Source organism: Oncorhynchus mykiss, chromosome 23 (genome assembly GCF_013265735.2).
Source record: "Oncorhynchus mykiss isolate Arlee chromosome 23, USDA_OmykA_1.1, whole genome shotgun sequence".
NCBI lineage: Eukaryota > Metazoa > Chordata > Actinopteri > Salmoniformes > Salmonidae > Oncorhynchus > Oncorhynchus mykiss.
This window is the reverse complement of record NC_048587.1, coordinates 50,396,974-50,416,176: the sequence shown is the minus strand read 5'-3', so window position 1 is coordinate 50,416,176 and position 19,203 is coordinate 50,396,974. Positions and strand designations below refer to the sequence as shown.

General features: G+C 43.8%; 1 protein-coding gene across 2 annotated transcripts in view; it reads left to right on the top strand.

Annotated features, from left to right (window-relative positions):
* Positions 1–5,649: 5,649 nt before the first annotated feature.
* Positions 5,650–19,203, top strand: part of LOC110502946 (fatty acid synthase) — a 51,245-nt gene continuing 37,691 nt past the window's right edge. The window contains exons 1-4 of one of the 2 annotated variants that reach the window (XM_036960736.1): positions 5,650–5,921; positions 17,225–17,369; positions 18,560–18,712; positions 18,944–19,117. In XM_036960736.1, the coding sequence (XP_036816631.1) occupies positions 17,243–17,369; positions 18,560–18,712; positions 18,944–19,117 (454 nt within the window). In that variant the 5' untranslated portion in view covers positions 5,650–5,921; positions 17,225–17,242. Of the gene's footprint in view, positions 5,922–15,958; positions 16,093–17,224; positions 17,370–18,559; positions 18,713–18,943; positions 19,118–19,203 lie in introns of those variants that run through there. The other variant, XM_036960735.1, reaches the window with a different exon arrangement.

The following is a 19,203-nucleotide window of genomic DNA, read 5'->3' as shown; positions in this document are numbered from 1 at the left end:
CAGTGGAGCCACTCATGGTTTAGGTCTGGCTCTGTTGACACTGGTGTTGTTTGCAGAGCCCAGGGCACTGGCCAGGCCTGGCTGGCACACACAGCCACTGCCTGCTGGAAGAAGTGCTGAATGATAGCCTGGCTCTAATGCTTCAGCAACAGACACTGCAACAGTTCACAGACAGTAGTGAAGGTCATCCAACACAGTGTGTCCATCTTTCAGATTAGATTCAGATCAGAGACATTGCTTCACAGTTAGCTCAGCAGTAGACTGCCAAGAGTTTCCACATTATGCTGAGTAAACGTTGAAAAGAAGATACTCTGGGGCTGGGGAGGATTGGGCTAGGGGACGATGGGGCTAGGGGACGATGGGGCTAGGGGACGATGGGGCTAGGGGACGATGGGGCTAGGAGGGGATGGGGCTAGGAGAGAATTGGGGTTGGGGGAGGCATGCAACACACAAGTATACCATCAGAGACTTCAACTAATCTTTAGAAGCGTTGTTATAGATTAATCAAATCAAACTTTATTTGTCACATGCGCCGAATACAACAAGTGTAGACCTTACCGTGAAATGCTTACTTACAAGCCCTTAACCAACAGTGCAGTTCAAGAAGAGTTAGGAAAATATTTACCAAATAAACTAAAATAAAAAAAGAACAAGAAGTAACACAATATCATAACAATAACGAGGCTATATACAGGGGGTACAGAGTCAGTGTGCGGGGGTACAGGTTAGAGGTCATTTGTACATGTAGTTAGGGGTGAAGTGACTATGCATAGATAAAAATCGGCGAGTAGCAGCAGTGTACAAAACAAATGGGGGGGGGGGGGGGGTCAATGTAATAGACCGGTAGCCATTTGAATAGCTGTTCAGCAGTCTTATGGCTTGGGGGTAGAAGCTGTTAAGGAGCCTTTTGGTCCTAGACTTGGCGCTCCGGTACTGCTTGCTGTGCGGTAGCAGAGAAAACAGTCAATGACTTGGGTGACTGGAGTCTCTGACAATTTTATGGGCTTTCATTTGACACTGCCTATTATATAGGTCCTGGATTGCAGGAAGCTTGGCCCCAGTGATGTGCTGGGCCATACGCAGTGCCATACCAGGTGGTGACGCAACCGGTCAAGATGCTCTCGATGGTGCAGCTGTAGAACTTTTTGAGGATCTTGGAACCCATGCCAAATCTTTTCAGTCTCCTGAGAGGGAAAAGGTTTTGTTGTGCCCTCTTCACAACTGTCTTGGTGTGTTTGGACCATGATAGATCACTGGTGATGTGGACACCAATGAACATCAAAACTCTCGACTCGCTCCACTACAGTCCCATTGAGGTTAATGGGGCCCTGTTCGGCCCGCCTTTTCCTGTATTCCACGATCAGCTCCTTTTTCTTGCTCACATTGAGGGAGAGGTTGTTGTCCTGGCACCACACTGCCGGTTCTTTGACCTCCTCCCTATAGGCTGTCTCATCGTTGAGGGAGAGGTTGTTGTCCTGCCACCACACTGCCAGTTCTCTGACCTCCTCCCTATAGGCTGTCTCATCGTTGAGGGAGAGGTTGTTGTCCTGCCACCACACTGCCAGGTCTCTGACCTCCTCCCTATAGGCTGTCTCATCGTTGTCAGTAATCAGGCCTACCATTGTTGTGTTATCAGCAAACTTAATGATGGCGTTGGAGTCGTGTTTGGCCACGCATTCATGGGTGAACAGGGAGTACAGAAGAGGACTAAGTACTCACCCCTGAGGGGCCCCAGTATTGAGGATCAGCATGGCAGGTGTGTTGTTGCCTACCTTTACCACCTGGGGGCATCCCAACAGGAAGTCCAGGATCCAGAGGGAGGTGTTTTGTCCTAGGATTCTTAGCTTATTGATGAGCTTCGTGGGCACTATGGCATTGAACGATGAGCTGTAGTCAATGAACAGCATTCTCACATAGGTGTTCCTTTTGTCCAGGTGGTAAAGGGCAGTGTGGACTGCGATTGAGATTGTGTCATCTGTGGATCTGTTGGGGCGGTATGCGAATTGGAGTGGGTCTAGGGTATTCGGGAAGATGCTGTTGATGTGAGCCATGACCAGCCTTTCCAAGCACTTCATGGCTACCGACGTGAGTGCTACGGGGCGGTAATCATTTAGGCAGGTTACCTTCTCTTCCTTGTGCACAGTCAGGGAGAGGTTGAAAATGTCAGTGAAGACACTTGCCAGTTGGTCCACACATGCTTTGAGTACACGTCTTGGTAATCCATCTGGCCTGTGGCTTTGTGAATGTTGATCTGTTTAAAGGTCTTGCTCACATCGGCTACCGAGAGCGTTATCACACAGTCATCTAGAACAGCTGGTGCTCTCGTGCATGCTTCAGTGTTGCTTGCCTCAAAGCGAGCATAAAAGGCATTTAGCTCTTCTGGTAGTCTCACAGCGAGTTTCCCAGAGTTTCCCAGCCACATCCAACGAACCTCAGAGCCGGTGTAGTAGGATTCAATCTTAATCCTGTATTGACGCTTTGCTTGTTTGATGGATCGCCAAAGCCTCAACATAGATAAGCAACGTTCATAAAGTTGAGAATTGAATGAGATTGTTACTAACACTTACTTACTAATGAATATGTGCCATTTAGCAGACGCTTTTATCCAAAGCAACGTACAGTCATGCGTGCATACATTTTACGTATGGGTAGCCCTGGAAAGTATGTAGTACTCTGTCAGGAGAAGAGATTTCTAACAAAGGTGTTGTACAGTAGTATAAAGATAATGGAGACGGTGGTGTGATAAGCCTCTGCCTCTCTGTGCTGTCGAGAGACATTCAGACAGGCACAATGTCCGCTCTGTCTCTACCCAGCCATGTAGGCTCTCTGCACTGCGGCCATTGTCAGTGGCAGTCACTTAGGCCTCATCCCCACAGATGCTTTCAGTCCTGCCCGGTACAATATAAAAGACTGATGGATCCATTCTGGTAGGCTAACAGAATTCAACACAATCGGTAACTGTTGGTACCTGTTACAAAATGATGCCTAGTGGTGCTTGATTGAATGAATACCAAAGTACTTAGTAGGTAGAAATGACATGTAAATACCTAGTGATTTCTGTACTGTAAGCTAGAGTGCTAAAGTAATATCAGAGGCTGGTGCAGAAGGTAATGTCTTGGCAAGGCCACCAGGGGAGTGTTTCTGACAGCAGAACCAGTCTGTCACCCAGGTTAGGTACATACAGTTATTACCTGCTCACTGCTTAGACCAGGGGTCCACCTGGCCTTACACCTCAGGAAGTAGAGGATTCATTGACGTTTATATTGTATTTCCTGTCCCAGATGCTCACACTGAAAAGTACTGTTTTAGGCCAGGGGACCGTCTGGCCTTACACATCAGGAAGTAAAGGATTCATTGAAGTTTATATTTTATTTCCTGTCCCTGATGCTCACATTGAAAAGCACTATTTTGTGTGCATTTTTCATGTTTTTCTCCCATTATGACAAATCTAGTGTTTTGTGGTCTTGTTGTACAGGTCCTGAACAGGCATTGATATCATAGCAAATCATGAAATAGGGATTTTTTTCTCCCAATAAAACAATAACGTTTTTACATTTTCTGAAATGTTTCCTTTATTGAGAAGGTGTGACACAACCAGAATTGATACAAATTTGACCTAAAAAGGTACCTTATGAAATATGAATATGTTAACACATTAGGTGAGTTTTTCTACATGTTGTCTTGAGGTTATCTTGGTTAGTATTTAAGTCAAAAAATAAGTTTTAAAAAGACTAGTAAAGTTTTCCTCGACATCATGCCATCCTTCACATGCCATTTTCACCATTGAACTCTAGTAACCCCACCAGTCAGGCAGCGTTTCTGATTACATCACCATCCTTGCTGCCCTGGCAACAAGCTCCTCCCATCATTGTCATCACATCACCCTATCTCTTAGCAATACCCTCACACCCACACACCCCTGCTCTGTGATTGGTTCATTTTCACATCAATAAAATATCACAACTAGCTATGGGTGCATTCGTAAATTTTACTCTGGAGTGCCAGAGGGATTTCGTAAATTCTGAGCGTTCCGCTCTCGGAGAGTTCAGAGGGCACACTGGCCGCTCTGGCTGAGGAGTAGGGTTGATCCGAGCTTTCTGACCTCACAACAGCAGTCAAGCACCCAAGCTAACTGGCTAACGTTGGCTAGCTTGCTAGCTACTTCCAGACACAAATGAAAGAACACCTCACTCTGACCATTACTCGCCCTAGCAGAGCTGATTAGGCTGTTTTAATGTTATCCAGAGCGTTGGTGCCTGTAACTGTGCTGCTGGCAACAATTAAATTACGCTTTTTATTGCCGACGTTTACTGACACCGGCCATATTCAACGGGTGTTGAGCGTTTCAGTTATTCTGCGATCTGGCACACCCAGACGAGAGTGTTTTGAAATCAGAGTAGATAGCCAGAGTGAATTTACAAATGCAGCCTATGATCACAGCTGTCAGGATTTGGGTGTGTACTAACTACCACGTTTGTCAACGCTAACTGTACATTCACCACAATAACCCGTTTCAGGTGTGATGATGTGGTTGCTCCACAAGTTCAACCTACATAATGTCAGTGGCCTACTGACTTTGGTTAAAACTTCCAGTAACACTATAAGAAAACGTACATGAATAAGCATTAATAAACTATTTTATAACCTATAAAGTAAATACGTATTCAGTTATTCTTTACAATTTTACTCCTCATATTATAAGCATTACAATTAATGAACATTTACATTTGAATGTATAAAGCATTATAAGCAATTATGAACATTTTATAATGGATTATTCATGAACGCCATTATAAATAGTTACCAAACCTCTTGTTAAACAATACAAAAGCCTCTGAATACTTTGCTGCAATAAAAATAAATGATCTCTCTATACACGAGAAACAATGGGAATACAATGTTTCAATGATTCAAAAGTGAAATGTTTTATATATATATATATATATGACTCCCTAAATTCGACCAGGTGATCGAACACATGCGTTGATATATACTTTTTACAATGTCAACCACAGATGACCATACAATTCTTACTAATGATATTAAACATAGTATTGGCCTAATCTGCGCTAGTAGATTTCCAAATACATTACATATTCTGTAAAAAAATGCATTCGTTTATTCATTCATGATTAATAGTTTAGGGAAACAATATTTACCTGGTCTAGGCTAAATCCACCATTCTTTAATGGTATATCCATCTCTAATAAATTGCATTGCAAAAAAATCATACACATTCTGAATAAAAAGGGGGAAGAATCTAATTGATCAAGATAGTCAAATATGTGTTTCCCAAAGTCCATGGACTATTGCAACCGCATGTGTCCTCCTTTCTGCAAGATTTCGAAATGAGTTACTGTTCAATCAGAGTGAAATCTGAACACGGCTCAGGTAAGTGATGGTTCTACGCTTTGAATTTGAGTGATGAACTTGAACTTGGCTTTGGGTTTTACCAATATGAAAGGGCGGGGGAAACTGAGCTAGGTTACTGGTGTACTCGGATGATCCATCCACTGCTACCCGAATGAACTACAGTAACCTTGCCATCCTGTTTCTTCCGTTTTTTTTTCTCCCGAATCCACAGCGGCGTTCAGCGAATCACCCCATCACTGGCTGAGACTGGGAGTCCTGCCTCTTTTCTCATTGGACTGAACAGCCCAGAGAAGCTGTCAGCCCATGTGGCGTGGCCGGGGAGAGCATGTCAGACATTTAAATGAAATAGAGAAAGGGATTCATAGAAGCGAGAGAAATTAGAAGGGCTTGGCAGGGAACGGAAGCAGGGACACACACTGACACAGGCAAGCGCACTCTCACCGACGGAAGAGAAGGGATTTTCGAGGAACATTTTGCTAACCGTTTCCTCACTAACATTTCGCAATCCCTTTGGTGTTTTCTACTGATATTAAAACACCTAACTACAGGTAAGTTGTTCTGATATTGCGAGAATATCAATGCTTTTACCGATGTTCGCTTGCTCTAGCTTCTTCATCAAGTTAGCGGATGAGATGCCCATGATGACCGGCATAGTATAAACATCAACGAACTCGAACTGGATTTCCTCGATTTCACTTAGCTGGTTATTATCAGCTGCACACTTCCTCGTTACAATGTTCATGCATTTTAGAGTTATAATAGCTAGCTGACTAATTCCCAGAAATAGCGACATTTTAGCGAGGGTAACTATCAAGTTAAAGCCAATATGACTCCAAGTGATGCGACAACCTCTGCTAGGGCTAGGCTAGCAGTTGTCACTCTTGCTCAATAATAAAATATGTAGTCATCACTGCCTGGATGCCAAGTTAGCACGTTGTAATCAATTACTATTCACTGATGTCCTTGTTCTTCTGCTTGCTAGAGGGTTGTTTGCGTGTCTGGCCCTGGTCTAAATTTGGTAGCAGCACAAGATACAGTAACAGGCTGCGTAGTTTACACTACAGGTCTTGTCTGAGTAGTTGTGGAGGAGCGCAAATGCCCAGTGATTATCTAGGCCTACTGTACATAAAAGGGTAATTCATCATTCAAGAAAATGTATTGTTTTTTTCTCCAGCTGTGGTGCTACCTGGGATGGTATTGAGTTGGATGCCTATTGCCTACCTTGTGAGAGCCTTTTTGCTGATGCTAGCCTTTCTGATCCAATTTTGGTTAATTTTTTTTGCATGTTTGACATCTAATCTCGTGAGAGCTGAGCATGGTAGTTTTCTCAACCTCTTACTGTAATCACACGATGAGTCATATTGTAAAACTCAGTGTGGCTATCCTTGTCTCTGAACACAATCACTTTCACTGTCAAGTTCCACCCCTGTCACCTCCTGAACTTGACTTAATAAGTCCCCAAGGGTCTAGTATGAATCTGAGTTTTGCGCCTAAGCCATTGAAAAGCGGTGGCCTAATCTAACTGCAGACTAATACAGAGCAATACACAGACCAATATCATAAATGGATACCAATGTTTGGTGAGCCTACCTATCCCAGTACCCTAGCTCTTTATACTCTCCCTGAGTGAAGGAGCTGGACTGGTGAGAGGCAAGAGAAGGCCCATTCTAAAGCCTAGGTGTGGAATTTACAAGTGTGTGTCAAGCAACCTTTCCACATGTGACCTAGCTGGACAAATCACCAACAGAGCTCTGTCCTACCAGCCAATATGTTGGGTGTTTCTCAAGATGTTCATGTTCCATTACCTGGCATTTGCAGACTGATGACATGCAGTGCTCTTTAGCCCTCCCGTAGAGAGCGGTATTCTAGGCCCGGGATGAAATGTCCTGGCTTTGAGAGATGTAGTCTATAACTATAGTGGAATTAGTCATGTTGTTCTGTATTACCCTCCAGGTGTTTTTCAGGTGTTCTAATATATAGCCTAAGTGACAAGTTGAGTCAAGTCGTGTACCACCATTTTTATTTAACCTATTTAACTAGGGAAGTCAGTTAAGAACACATTCTTATTTACAATGATGGCCTACCAAAAGGCAAAAGACCTCCTGCGGGGACGGGGTCTGGGATTTAAAAAATTAAAATAACATATATATATATAAATATAGGACAAAACACACATCACGACAAGGGACAACATTACATAAAGAGAGACATAAGACAACAACATAGCAAGGCAGCAACCCAACATGACGACAACAACATGGTAGCAACACAACATGGTAGCAGCACAAAACATGGAACAAACATTGAGCACAGACAACAGCACAAAGGGCAAGAAGGTAGAGACGACAATACATCATGCAAAGCAGCCTATTTGAGGCAGGTGAAACTATTACACAAGGTATATGGCCTAGATTTGAACACATTGTATTTTTGATAGATTGTCATCCATACAGATTCATTGTCACCAATATTATTTTCCTGTACAGATGTTGGTCTGTAGCATGTCACTCCCTCATCAATTGAGTTATTAAATTAAACAACATGGCTGTGGAGGACGGAGTGAGACTGTGGCAGACAGAAAACGCGAGATAGACAGCGGGAGAGAGGGAAAAGAAGGGAGAAAGAGACGGAAGCACCAAGGGACAGGGAGAGAGAGAGAAACACCCACAAGGGAAAGCTGTGTGCGGTGTTATCTATGGCAGGGTGCCACTGTAGTCGTCATTGTGTTGCTTCAGCTAGGCCTATATCCAACACATGTAATCAATCAAGGCCCTGCCTCACAGTGATGTGATCCAGGTCAGGTAGATGATAATCCACCTTAATCCCTGTAAGATATTTACAAACCTGCTCCTACCCATCCCTCTGGCGGGAATGGTGATCAGGAGGAGGTGTTTATACTCTATTGTCACTGACTGCTGTTTAGAGTGTAGCCTATTATTAGTGAGAAGGTTGGTTCTCTGAACTAAATGAGGCCAATTTCTTTCTTGAGGGAATGGTTGGGGGGCTGGAACATAATTACAAATCATTTCGTCTTCTTACGGTCAATTTGCAGTTTACAAACAGATCATGTTTGACTAAAACAATCATTTCAAACCTTGCTTACATTTAGTATACGATTTGTGTCTCTCTGTTAGTGTAACGGATGTGAAACGGCTAGCTAGTCAGTGGTGGTGCGCGCTAAATAGCGTTTCAATCGGTGACGTCACTTGCTCTGAGACCTTGAAGTAGTGGTTTCCCTTGCTCTGCAAGGGCCGCGGCTTTTGTGGAGCGATGGGTAATGATGCTTCAAGGGTGACTGTTGTTAATCTGGGCAGAGGGTCACCAGGGTATGGGCGAGGGGACGGTCTAAAGTTATACTGTTACATTATGTGTGGGAATAATTGGGAAATTATTTCCAAAATTAAAATCACCTGGAGCTGGCTTCCTGCTGTTTTTAGTCCTTTATGTCCAATAATAAAATTAACTTTGTTGGGGAACCCTGCTATACATAGTAACAAAGGATTGGAAAAAACCATTCCATCTTTCACTCATCCTCTTCTAATTATCCCCTATTTTCTCTTGCTTGCTCGCCTCTGTCTCGTTCTCGCTGAGGTGTGAGAGTAAGGGGATCCAGTGCCTTGGCAAGAGTTGAATAGGTTCCCATGCAATGCAGTTCTCAGACCTGTGTGTTGGAATGTGTGTCCATTTTGGCTGCTATCTGCCCTTTGAAAGCCAAGATTAGTATTTTAACCGGCCAACTATTTTCTAAAGAGATAAGCTTAGGCCTAGTTATTTTCATTTTAATCCTCCTGAACAAGTTATTTTTCAAATTTAATTTCACCTTTTATTCTTTTTTACAGATAAATCAGTTAAGAACAAATTCTTATTTACATTGACGACCTGTCCAACAAATCATTAAACAACATATCTATAAACAACAATTACACTATACACAGTCTACACACAACTTTCTATGGCAGACTGACCAGATGATCCCTTATTGATGTCACTTAAATCCACGTAGATGAGAGGTTGTTAACCCTTTTTTTTACCTTTATTTAACTAGGCAAGTCAGTTTAAGAACAAATTCTTATTTTCAATGACGGCCTAGGAACAGTGGGTTAACTGCCTGTTCAGGGGCAGCACAGCAGATTTTTACCTTGTCAGCTCGGGGATTTGATCTTGCAACCATTCCAGTTACTAGTCCAACGCTCTAACCACTAGGCTTCCTGCCGCCCCAAATGATCTGTTTTTAAGCCTTGAGACAATTGAGACATGGATTGTGTGTGTCATTCAGAGGGTGACTGGGCAAGACAAAATATTAAAGTGCCTTTGAACGGGGTATGGTAGTAGGTACCAGGAGCACTGTTATTTGCCAAGAACTGCAAGGCTGCTTGGTTTTTCTCATGCTCAACAGGCTCTAGAAGAATGTAGGCCTAGACACACACAGCACCGCTTTGTACTGTCGGCCGTTTCCACGCCAGTTGGAGTGGAAAATACTTTTAGTCATGTAGTGTATGTGGACACCTGCCCGTCGAACATCTCATTTCAAAATCATGGGCATTAATATAATAAATCCACTAATTTGAAAGGGTGTCCACATACTTTTGTGTGTGAGATATATATCTCAAACTCAGCAACAAAAGAAACGTCCTCTCACTGTCAACTGCATTTATTTTCAGCAAACTTAACATGTGTAAATATTTGTATGAACATAACAAGGTTCAACAACTGAGACAAACTGAACAGGTTCCACAGACATGTATGTCCTGCAGGAAATCACGCACAGAACAAGCAGTATGGCTGATGGCATTGTCATGCTGGAGGGTCATGTCAGGATGAGCCTGCAGGAAGGGTACCACATGAGGGAGGAGGATGTCTTCCCTGTAACGCACTGCATTGAGATTGCCTGCAATGACAACAAGCTCAGTCCGATGATGCTGTGACACACCGCCCCAGACCATGACGGAACCCCCACCTCCAAATTGATCCCGCCTCACAGTACGGACATTGCAATTTATTGCCCTGGCCACATCTGCAGTCCTCAAGCCTCCTTGCAGCATGCCTAAGGCACGTTCACACAGATGAGCAGGGTCACTGGGCATCATTCTTTTGGTGTTTTTCAGAGTCAGTAGAAAGGTCTCTTTAGTGTCCGAAGTTTTCATAACTTTGACCTTAATTGCCTTCTGTCTGTAAGCTGTTAGTGTCTTAACGACTGTTCCACAGGTGCATGTTCATTGATTGTTTATGGTTAATAGAACAAGCATGGGAAACCGTGTTTAAACCCTTTACAATGAAGATCTGTGAAGTTATTTGAATTTTACTAATTATCTTTGAAAGACAGGGTCCTGAGAAAGGGACGTTTCTTTTTTTTTTGCTGAGTTTATATAGTTCCTCTGTCCAGTGTCTGTGTTCTTTTGCCCATCTTAATCTTTTATTTTTATTGGCCAGTCTGAGATGCAAAGAAAAAGACAACTCTGCCTAGAAGGCCAGCATCCCGGAGTTGCCTCTTCACTGTTGATGTTGAGGCTGGTGTTTTGCGGGTACTATCTAATACTACTATCTAGTACTAGCTGCCAGTTGAGGACTTGAGGCATCTGTTTCTCAAAGTAGACACTCTAATGTACTTGTCCTCTTGCTCGGTTGTGCACCGGGGCCTCCCAATCCTCTTTCTATTTTGGTTAGAGCCAGTTTGCGCTGTTCTATGAAGGGAGTAGTACACGTCATTGTACAAGATCTTCAGTTTCTTGGCAATTTCTCGCATGGAATAGCCTTCATTTCTCAGAACAAGAATAGACTGACGAGTTTCAGAAGAAAGTTCTTTGCTTCTGGCCATTTTGAGCCTGTTATCGAACACACAAATGCTGATGCTCCAGATGTTCAACTAGTCTAAAGGCCAGTTTTATTGCTTCTTTAAGCAGAACAACAGTTTTCTGCTGTGCTAACATAATTGCAAAAGGGTTTTCTAATGATCAGTTAGCTAATCTAAGTTTTTAATTTTAAAAGGCTAACACAACGTGCCATTGGAACACAGGAGTGATGGTTGCTGTTAATGGGCCTTTGTTCGCCTATGTAGATATTCCATAAAAAATCTGCCGTTTCCAGCTACAATAGTCCTTTAGAACATTAACAATGTCTACACTGTATTTCTGATAAATGTAATGTTATTTTAATGGACAAAATATGTATTAAAAATTTAAAAACAGCAAGCAATGCAGTTGTAGAAGCACGGTGGCTAGGAAAAACTCCCTAGATAGCCTGGTTCCTCTCTAGGATTTAGCCTATGAGGGGTGGCCAGTCCTATTCTGGCTGTGCCGGGTGGAGATTATAACAGAACATGGCCAAGATGTTCAAATGTTCATAAATGACCAGCATGGTCAAATAATAGTAATCACAGCGACCAGGTCAGGGTTCCATAGTCGCAGGCAGAACAGTTGAAACTGGAGCAGCAGCACGGCCAGGTGGACTTGGGACAAACGAGTCATCATGCCAGGTAGTCCTGAGGCATGGTCCTAGGGCTCAGGTTCTCAGAGAGAGAGAAAGAGAGAATTAGAGAGAGTATACTTAAATTCACACAGGACACCTGATAAGACATGAGAAATACTCCAGATATAACAGACTGACCTTAGCCCCCCGACACAAACTACTGCAGCATAAGTACTGAAGGCTGAGACAGGAGGGGTCATTATCATTATTGTCATTATACTCCCTACTGTGCTTTCAAATATGCAATATCTGTAGATTCTTAAATAAAGTACCATTTTACAATATTACTAATATTAATGTCTCAAAAGTACCCTTTTTAGATTTAGCTTATTTTTAGACAATGTTTAATGATATACTCTCTAAACACGTCAAATTTCCAGAGTGGCTCTGTGGTACTTTTAATGATATGACCCTCTGGAAGTAGGATAATTTAGCATTTTTTAACACCTGAAACAGCTTTTTTTCTACAATCTAGAGCCATAAACATACCTCATTCTATTAAATACCTCTTTAATTGTTCAATTGTCATTTTAATGAGGGTGTCATTCTGACTGTTGTAAATCACGCATTTCAATATACTGCAGCAACATGTCTAGGATATTACATAAAAATTACAACCCAGTACATGGAATCATAACACGCATCTCGACAGGCACATATCATGGGGTGGCAGGGTAGCCTAGTGGTTAGACAGTTGGACCAGTAACCGGAAGGTTGCAAGTTCAAATCCCCGAGCTGACAAGGTACAAATCTGTTGTTCTGCCCCTGAACAGGCAGTTAACCTGTTCCTAGGCCGTCATTGAAAATAAGAATTTGTTCTTAACTGACTTGCCTAGTTATAAAAAAGTATTATAATTAATACACACAAATATCATGATAAGGTGCCAGAGTATATTTATCTGTCTGTGTCCTCCTGACTGGTGGTTATTTTTTTAAAACAAACTAAATCTGCTTCTCTGCATCTCTGTGTAAAATCTTGAAAGGATGTGAGTCTTATTCAGTACGTTTAGTAATTTCGTGCTATTCGGAAGTCTAGCAACCTTGCCAGCAGGCATGCCAGCTAAGGTAGTTAGACAAGCTAATCTAACTTGTTTGACAGCCTGAAATAGCTTGGTAGTTAGGTTCCCATCTCCCAACATCAACTATCTAGCTGGCCAGCCAAAGCCAAAGCCAACTTCATAAAATTGCAATAGGGGCTAGTATTACAGACACATTTCTTTATCAAAAAGGAATCAATAGGTTGCATAGATCAAATTAGTCCTGTCCATCACCAGCAGCTAAAATCAAATCAAACTCTGTGTGTCACTTTACACTCTCTCTCTCTCCACTGATGATACTGTCTGCACACACTAGAGTATCTAGTGTCCTGCCAAGCATACCTTTGGTCCATGGAGCACCTTGAAAGGAACCACTTACTGGGGGGGACTCTTTGCCTGATCCAGTCATTGTGCCCCCTCTGCAAAATACTGCTGACAGATCATTTTATAAATGATTATGATCAAACGTGGGCTTACAAAATGAAGTTTAGTAAAAAAAAACATATAAACAGGACAAATCTGAGGAGCTTGTGCCCCCTATGAGCGTGACACCTCTGTTAATCTCTTTTAATGTTGAATAAATTCATGTTAAATTGTATTTCAGAATCAAGGCTTACTCCATATTTTAGAGCACACTATAAGGAGTATAATGACACCAAGATGTTGTCTGTGCCATGTACGATTCATAGGGTCTTACAGGACACATGTATAGGTCTAAAATGACCACTTTCCTCATGGATTTTGTCAAATGGTTTGTGATACAAATGTAGAAAGCATGTTAAACATCCTTCCTCCCAAATGAAGTTCCTATGTGAGAATTGCCGGAACAATCTGCGATACCAAAAGTATTTTCCGTTCCCGCTGGAGTGGATTCGGCCGTTAAATGGGACGCTGTGGAAGGAAGGGGACTCTCTGTTCCATTCTCATTTCATTTTGTAGAGTTATCAGGGGAAGGTAGATATGCGTCAGTGGACTGACACACACACACACTGGCTAGCGAACTCACTGGGCTCTTTGTATTCAGATGTTACACACACACACACATAGCAGCCAATCATCTGGTGTTATGATAAGATGCTGCATTCACAGCAGCTAATTTTTATTTATTTAACTAGGCTAGTCAGTTAAGAACACATTGTTATTTTACAATGACTGCCTACCAGATGGCCTTTACCAGGAGGCCTCCTGCTGGGACGGGGGCTGGGATTGAAAATAACTAAATAAATCAAATAGAAATATTGGACCAAACACACATCACGATAAGAGACAACACTACATAGAGAACTAAGAAGACAACGACACAGCATGGTAGCAACACATGACGACACAGCATGGTAGCAACACATGACGACACAGCATGGTAGCAACACATGACGACACAGCATGGTAGCAACACATGATGACACAGCATGGCAGCAACACATGACGACACAGCATGGCAGCAACACATGACGACACAGCATGGCAGCAACACTTGACAACAACATGGTAGCAACACATGACGACACAGCATGGTAGCAACACATGACGACACAGCATGGCAGCAACACTTGACAACAACATGGTAGCAACACATGACGACACAGCATGGTAGCAACACATGACGACACAGCATGGTAGCAACACATGACGACACAGCATGGTAGCAACACATGGCGACACAGCATGGCAGCAACACATGACGACACAGCATGGCAGCAACACATGACGACACAGCATGGCAGCAACACTTGACAACAACATGGTAGCAACACATGACGACACAGCATGGTAGCAACACATGACGACACAGCATGGCAGCAACACTTGACAACAACATGGTAGCAACACATGACGACACAGCATGGTAGCAACACATGACGACACAGCATGGTAGCAACACATGACGACACAGCATGGTAGCAACACATGACGACACAGCATGGCAGCAACACATGACGACACAGCATGGCAGCAACACATGACGACACAGCATGGCAGCAACACAAAACATGATACAAACATTATTGGGCACAGACAACAGCACAAAGGACAAGAAGGTAGAGACAACAATACATCACACAAAGCAGCCACAATTGTCAGTAAGAGTGTCCATGATTGAGTCTTTGAATGAAAAGATTGAGATAAAACTGCCCAGTTTGTGTGTTTGTTGCACCTCTTTCCAGTCACTAGCTGCAGTGAACTGAAAAGAGGAGCGGGGACCTTTAACAGAATGTGACTGGTAGAACGGGTGTTGTATGTGGAGGATAACAGGGCCTAACAGGGTTTTATAAATAAGCATCAACCAGTGGGTCTTGCGACAGGGAATACAGAGATGACCAGTTTAAAGAGGAGTATAGAGTACAGTTATGTGTCCTATAAGGAGCACTGTTGTTATAAGAATGCTGCATTCACAGCAGCCAATCATCTGGTGTTATTAATAAAGAGAAACCGAACGTGCTGTCCTTGCCTCCGTGTCTCTGTATGGTACATCATTGCCACTCGTGATTGGTTAACCAGGTTAACTCTCACTGTCCGATGGGCTAGCTAGGTTAACTGCGTAAAGCAGTGTTTTTCAATTCTGGTGCTGGGGATCCACAGGGTGTGCACTGTGCAGGATTTTGTTCTAGCCCAGTAACTCACCTGTAGCCTACATGAAAACCTTAAGTTGAATGAGCTGGGTGGGCTGGAACAAAAGCCTGCACTTTCTATACCATAGCTCTCTAGGATTAAAGAGCACTGCTGTAAAACTCTTCCAAAAGAGTTCAGGGGTACTGTAGGGGCTGAGTTCTACTAGCTGTATGGGGGGCTCTGTTTGGTGTCCCTGCCTTGTGTGAGGGCCAACAGTAGTCTACTGTGTGTTGGACTAGGGAACAGCTAGCTACAGCTAGGAGCAGAGCGCTTCTCAGTCAACTGGGATTCACTGGTTGGCCCCTCCCCTGCTCTCATTGGTTGGCTAGCCTGCATGGCATTGCCTGTCCCAGAAACCAGGAACAAAGTTTCTGAGCTGGATGATGAGTTGACTCTACCTTTCACTTGCTGTCGACTGCTCACACAGAGTAGCCTACCATCTCTACTTCTCTTCTTAAACAGATGCAGATATCGACCCCTCCCTCTGTCTCAGTGAGTGTTTCCCAGCCCAGCCCGGTGCTGTCGCCTGCGGTGAACTAGCTGGTTTATAATGCTGGGCTGAACATGACCTTGTGTTATAGAGGCTTTCATGGCTGGTTCCCACAAGGTAATGCAGACCCTCCTTGCTGCCTGGTCAAGCAGTTACAGAGAATCTATTGTCAGTCTAATAAGATGCCTTGCAGGGGGTGAGGGAGTTTATAGCCGCCAGCTACTGTCTGTCCGTGTGGCTGCAAGCACTGAAATGTTTGTGTGGGGAATGGGAACGCCCCAATAGGGTTGTTTTTTGTCTAGACTTTTATGTCTCCTCTCTTCATTTCTTTAAGTTCTCTCGGTCTCCTCTTCCCTACTCCGAGTTCACCATTTTCTCAGGCTGTAGTTTTCTGATTATCTGTGGTGCTGCTGCCATCTTGCACCAGTTCTTGTGAAATAGATTGTGTGTCAATGAAACGACAGTAATGGGGAGAAATACAGGTTAAATGAAATGACCCTGTAACTAGGATTGTGACGATACTAGTATAACTGATTTTTCCATGGCAAAAAAAGGGAAAGAAGCAGACAACTCTTTGGTCCTTTTGTCAAATAGACTATCGTGTGCTATAGCTTAAATAAATACATGTTGTTAATTCATCCGCTTCATGTTTCTGAGCTGTGATTTACATGTTGTTATTTAACTAGGCAAGACAGTTAAGAACAAATTCTTATTTACGATGATGTCCAAACCCTAACCCGGACGATGCTGGGCCAATTGTGCGCCGCTCCTTGGGACTCGAATCGAACCAGGGTCTGTAGTGACGCCTCTACGACTGAGATGCCTTAGACTGTAGTGCCACTCGGGAGCCCCACAATAAAGACTGAAAAGCACTTTCCCATCGGGCAAGTCAGGAGCATTTCTTTGTTTTTGGTTGCCTTAGTGTTAATTAGCTATTCACCTGCAGAAGTAGCATGTATTGCCTGCGTTTCACATAGACAAGGAATCAGAAAGATCACTATTGGAATGATTTTATATTTTGGTTGTCATCAGTAAAAATACATTCTCAGAGCAGGCTCAACTTGTCTCCACTTTAAACGGGAGGAACCCGAAAGATCAGTTTTAGGCTACTGGAGGTAGGCTCAACTTTTGACAGCTCCATTCACTTGCCCCAGGCAATAAGGCAACTCCTAATGTCAATCCCTGCTTCTGAGTATCGTGATACAGGTACCTTGTCAACCCTACTTCTAACGCTCTCTCTCTCCCACAGTAACCCTTCCTTCCCAGGATGGAGGAGATTGTTGTAGCAGGGATATCGGGCCGGCTTCCTGAGTCGGACAACCTGGAGGAATTCTGGGAGAACCTCTTCAATGGGGTTGACATGGTAACAGAAGATGACCGACGGTGGAAGCCAGGTGAGCCCTTGTGACCTTTCCATGACCCGGACTATTATGACCCACAAACATCAGACTTGTTGCTGTTGTTTATTTCAAAATCATTTGAACTCTGAAAGGACTCTGAAAACCTCAGACTGACACACAGGCTACCTTGCATCCCAGCGTTCTGCTCTGTAAACTGTTGAGTAGCTTGTTGTATCCTGATGTGCGTGTACTGCCTAGTCATGGATGTTGCATCAACCACTTGACAGGAAATACTTCCCTTCCCGAGAAGAACATTCTGATCACAGACCTGGTTAGCTGTACTTTCCATCACCATCAATGTCGGCAGTTCAATGAGTAGAATGCTGAATGCTTCCTCCACAGGCTTTACTGGCCCATTCAGTCAGTGCCCAGCACCCACTACCCACATGGAGTAACCCACATGAACACAAATGAACCCTGGCTAGCGCTGGTGGCCATTAGCTGTAAGATGAGCCTTTGATGTGTGAGACTGTGAGAGAGTTGCTCTGTAGTCTCTGAAGGAGTTTTGTGTCTGTCTGCTCTGCTGCCGTTGCTGTTCACCACCTGGCTGGGGTGCTGGGCTGTTGGCACTGCTTCTCCTTCGTGGCTTGGCTTGCTTAGATTCTCTCTCCTCTCTCTCTCTATTTCTCCTCTGCCTAATTCACTCCCTCTTTATTTCCTCGCTCTTGTTCTGCCTTTCTCCATCTTTTTCTTCTTAGCCCCGTCTCACCTCCGTAGCCGTCTCTCTCGCTCTCTCGCTCTCTCGCTCTCTCGCTCTCTCGCTCTCTCGCTCTCTCGCTCTCTCCCTCGCTTGCTTGATCTCTGTCTCTCTCCTCTCTTTCCTCTCTGTGAATAGCACCTCTCATCAGTCAGTGCCTGGCAACCAGCTAAAGCTCGCATTCATGTGCAAAAAGGCCCTGGGCTGATGGCACCTCAGCCCTAAGACCCCACACCACAGGAGAGGAGGGAAAGAAAGGAGGAGAGGGCCTTGTATGCTGCATAGAAACACTGAGAGGAATGAACGGTCCTGCTTTAGATGTGTGTGTGAAACTATGACATTCATTCACTATTACATTCATGTCCCATGAATCTGTTCAGATGATCCAGTCAGTGACTACAGGTAGAACATGCTGACTGGGACACATGCTGACTGACACGGTTATTTATCCCTTAATGCCCCATGTGCCATTCCCATTCATTCCTAGGTCTGTACGGTCTTCCCAAGAGGAACGGCAAGCTGAAGGATATCAGCAGGTTCGATGCTGCGTTCTTCGGGGTCCACCCCAAACAGGCCCACACCATGGACCCTCAGCTTCGCCTCATGCTGGAGATTGCCTACGAAGCCATTGTAGACGGAGGTGAGGAGTGGAGAGGGATGAGTAGATGTGTATAGATACATTTTACTGTGTCTCTTTTACAAAGCTTTCCAAATAAAATGTATTGGTTTATTTGGATCCCTGTTAGTAACAGCTATTCACAACAGCTGCTCTTCCTGTCTTCCATAGATTACATTATCCACATGTCAAAAAGTGAATGTTTCAACGTTCATAGACCTGTGTGAGATTAGTTTGTTTAATGTGTGTGTACAGGTCTGAACCCGACAGAGCTGCGTGGCAGCAGGACAGGTGTTTACATTGGGGTGAGCGGGTCGGAGGCGGGCGAGGCCTTCAGCAGAGACCCCGAGGAGTTGCTAGGATACAGCATGACGGGCTGCCAGCGTGCCATGTTTGCCAACCGTCTGTCCTACTTCTTTGACTTCAACGGTATGACCTCATCTAGCACGGCTGTGGCTTCTCTTAAGCTCTTATGGTATCAGCTGTCATCAAACAGATAATCTATCCTTAACTGA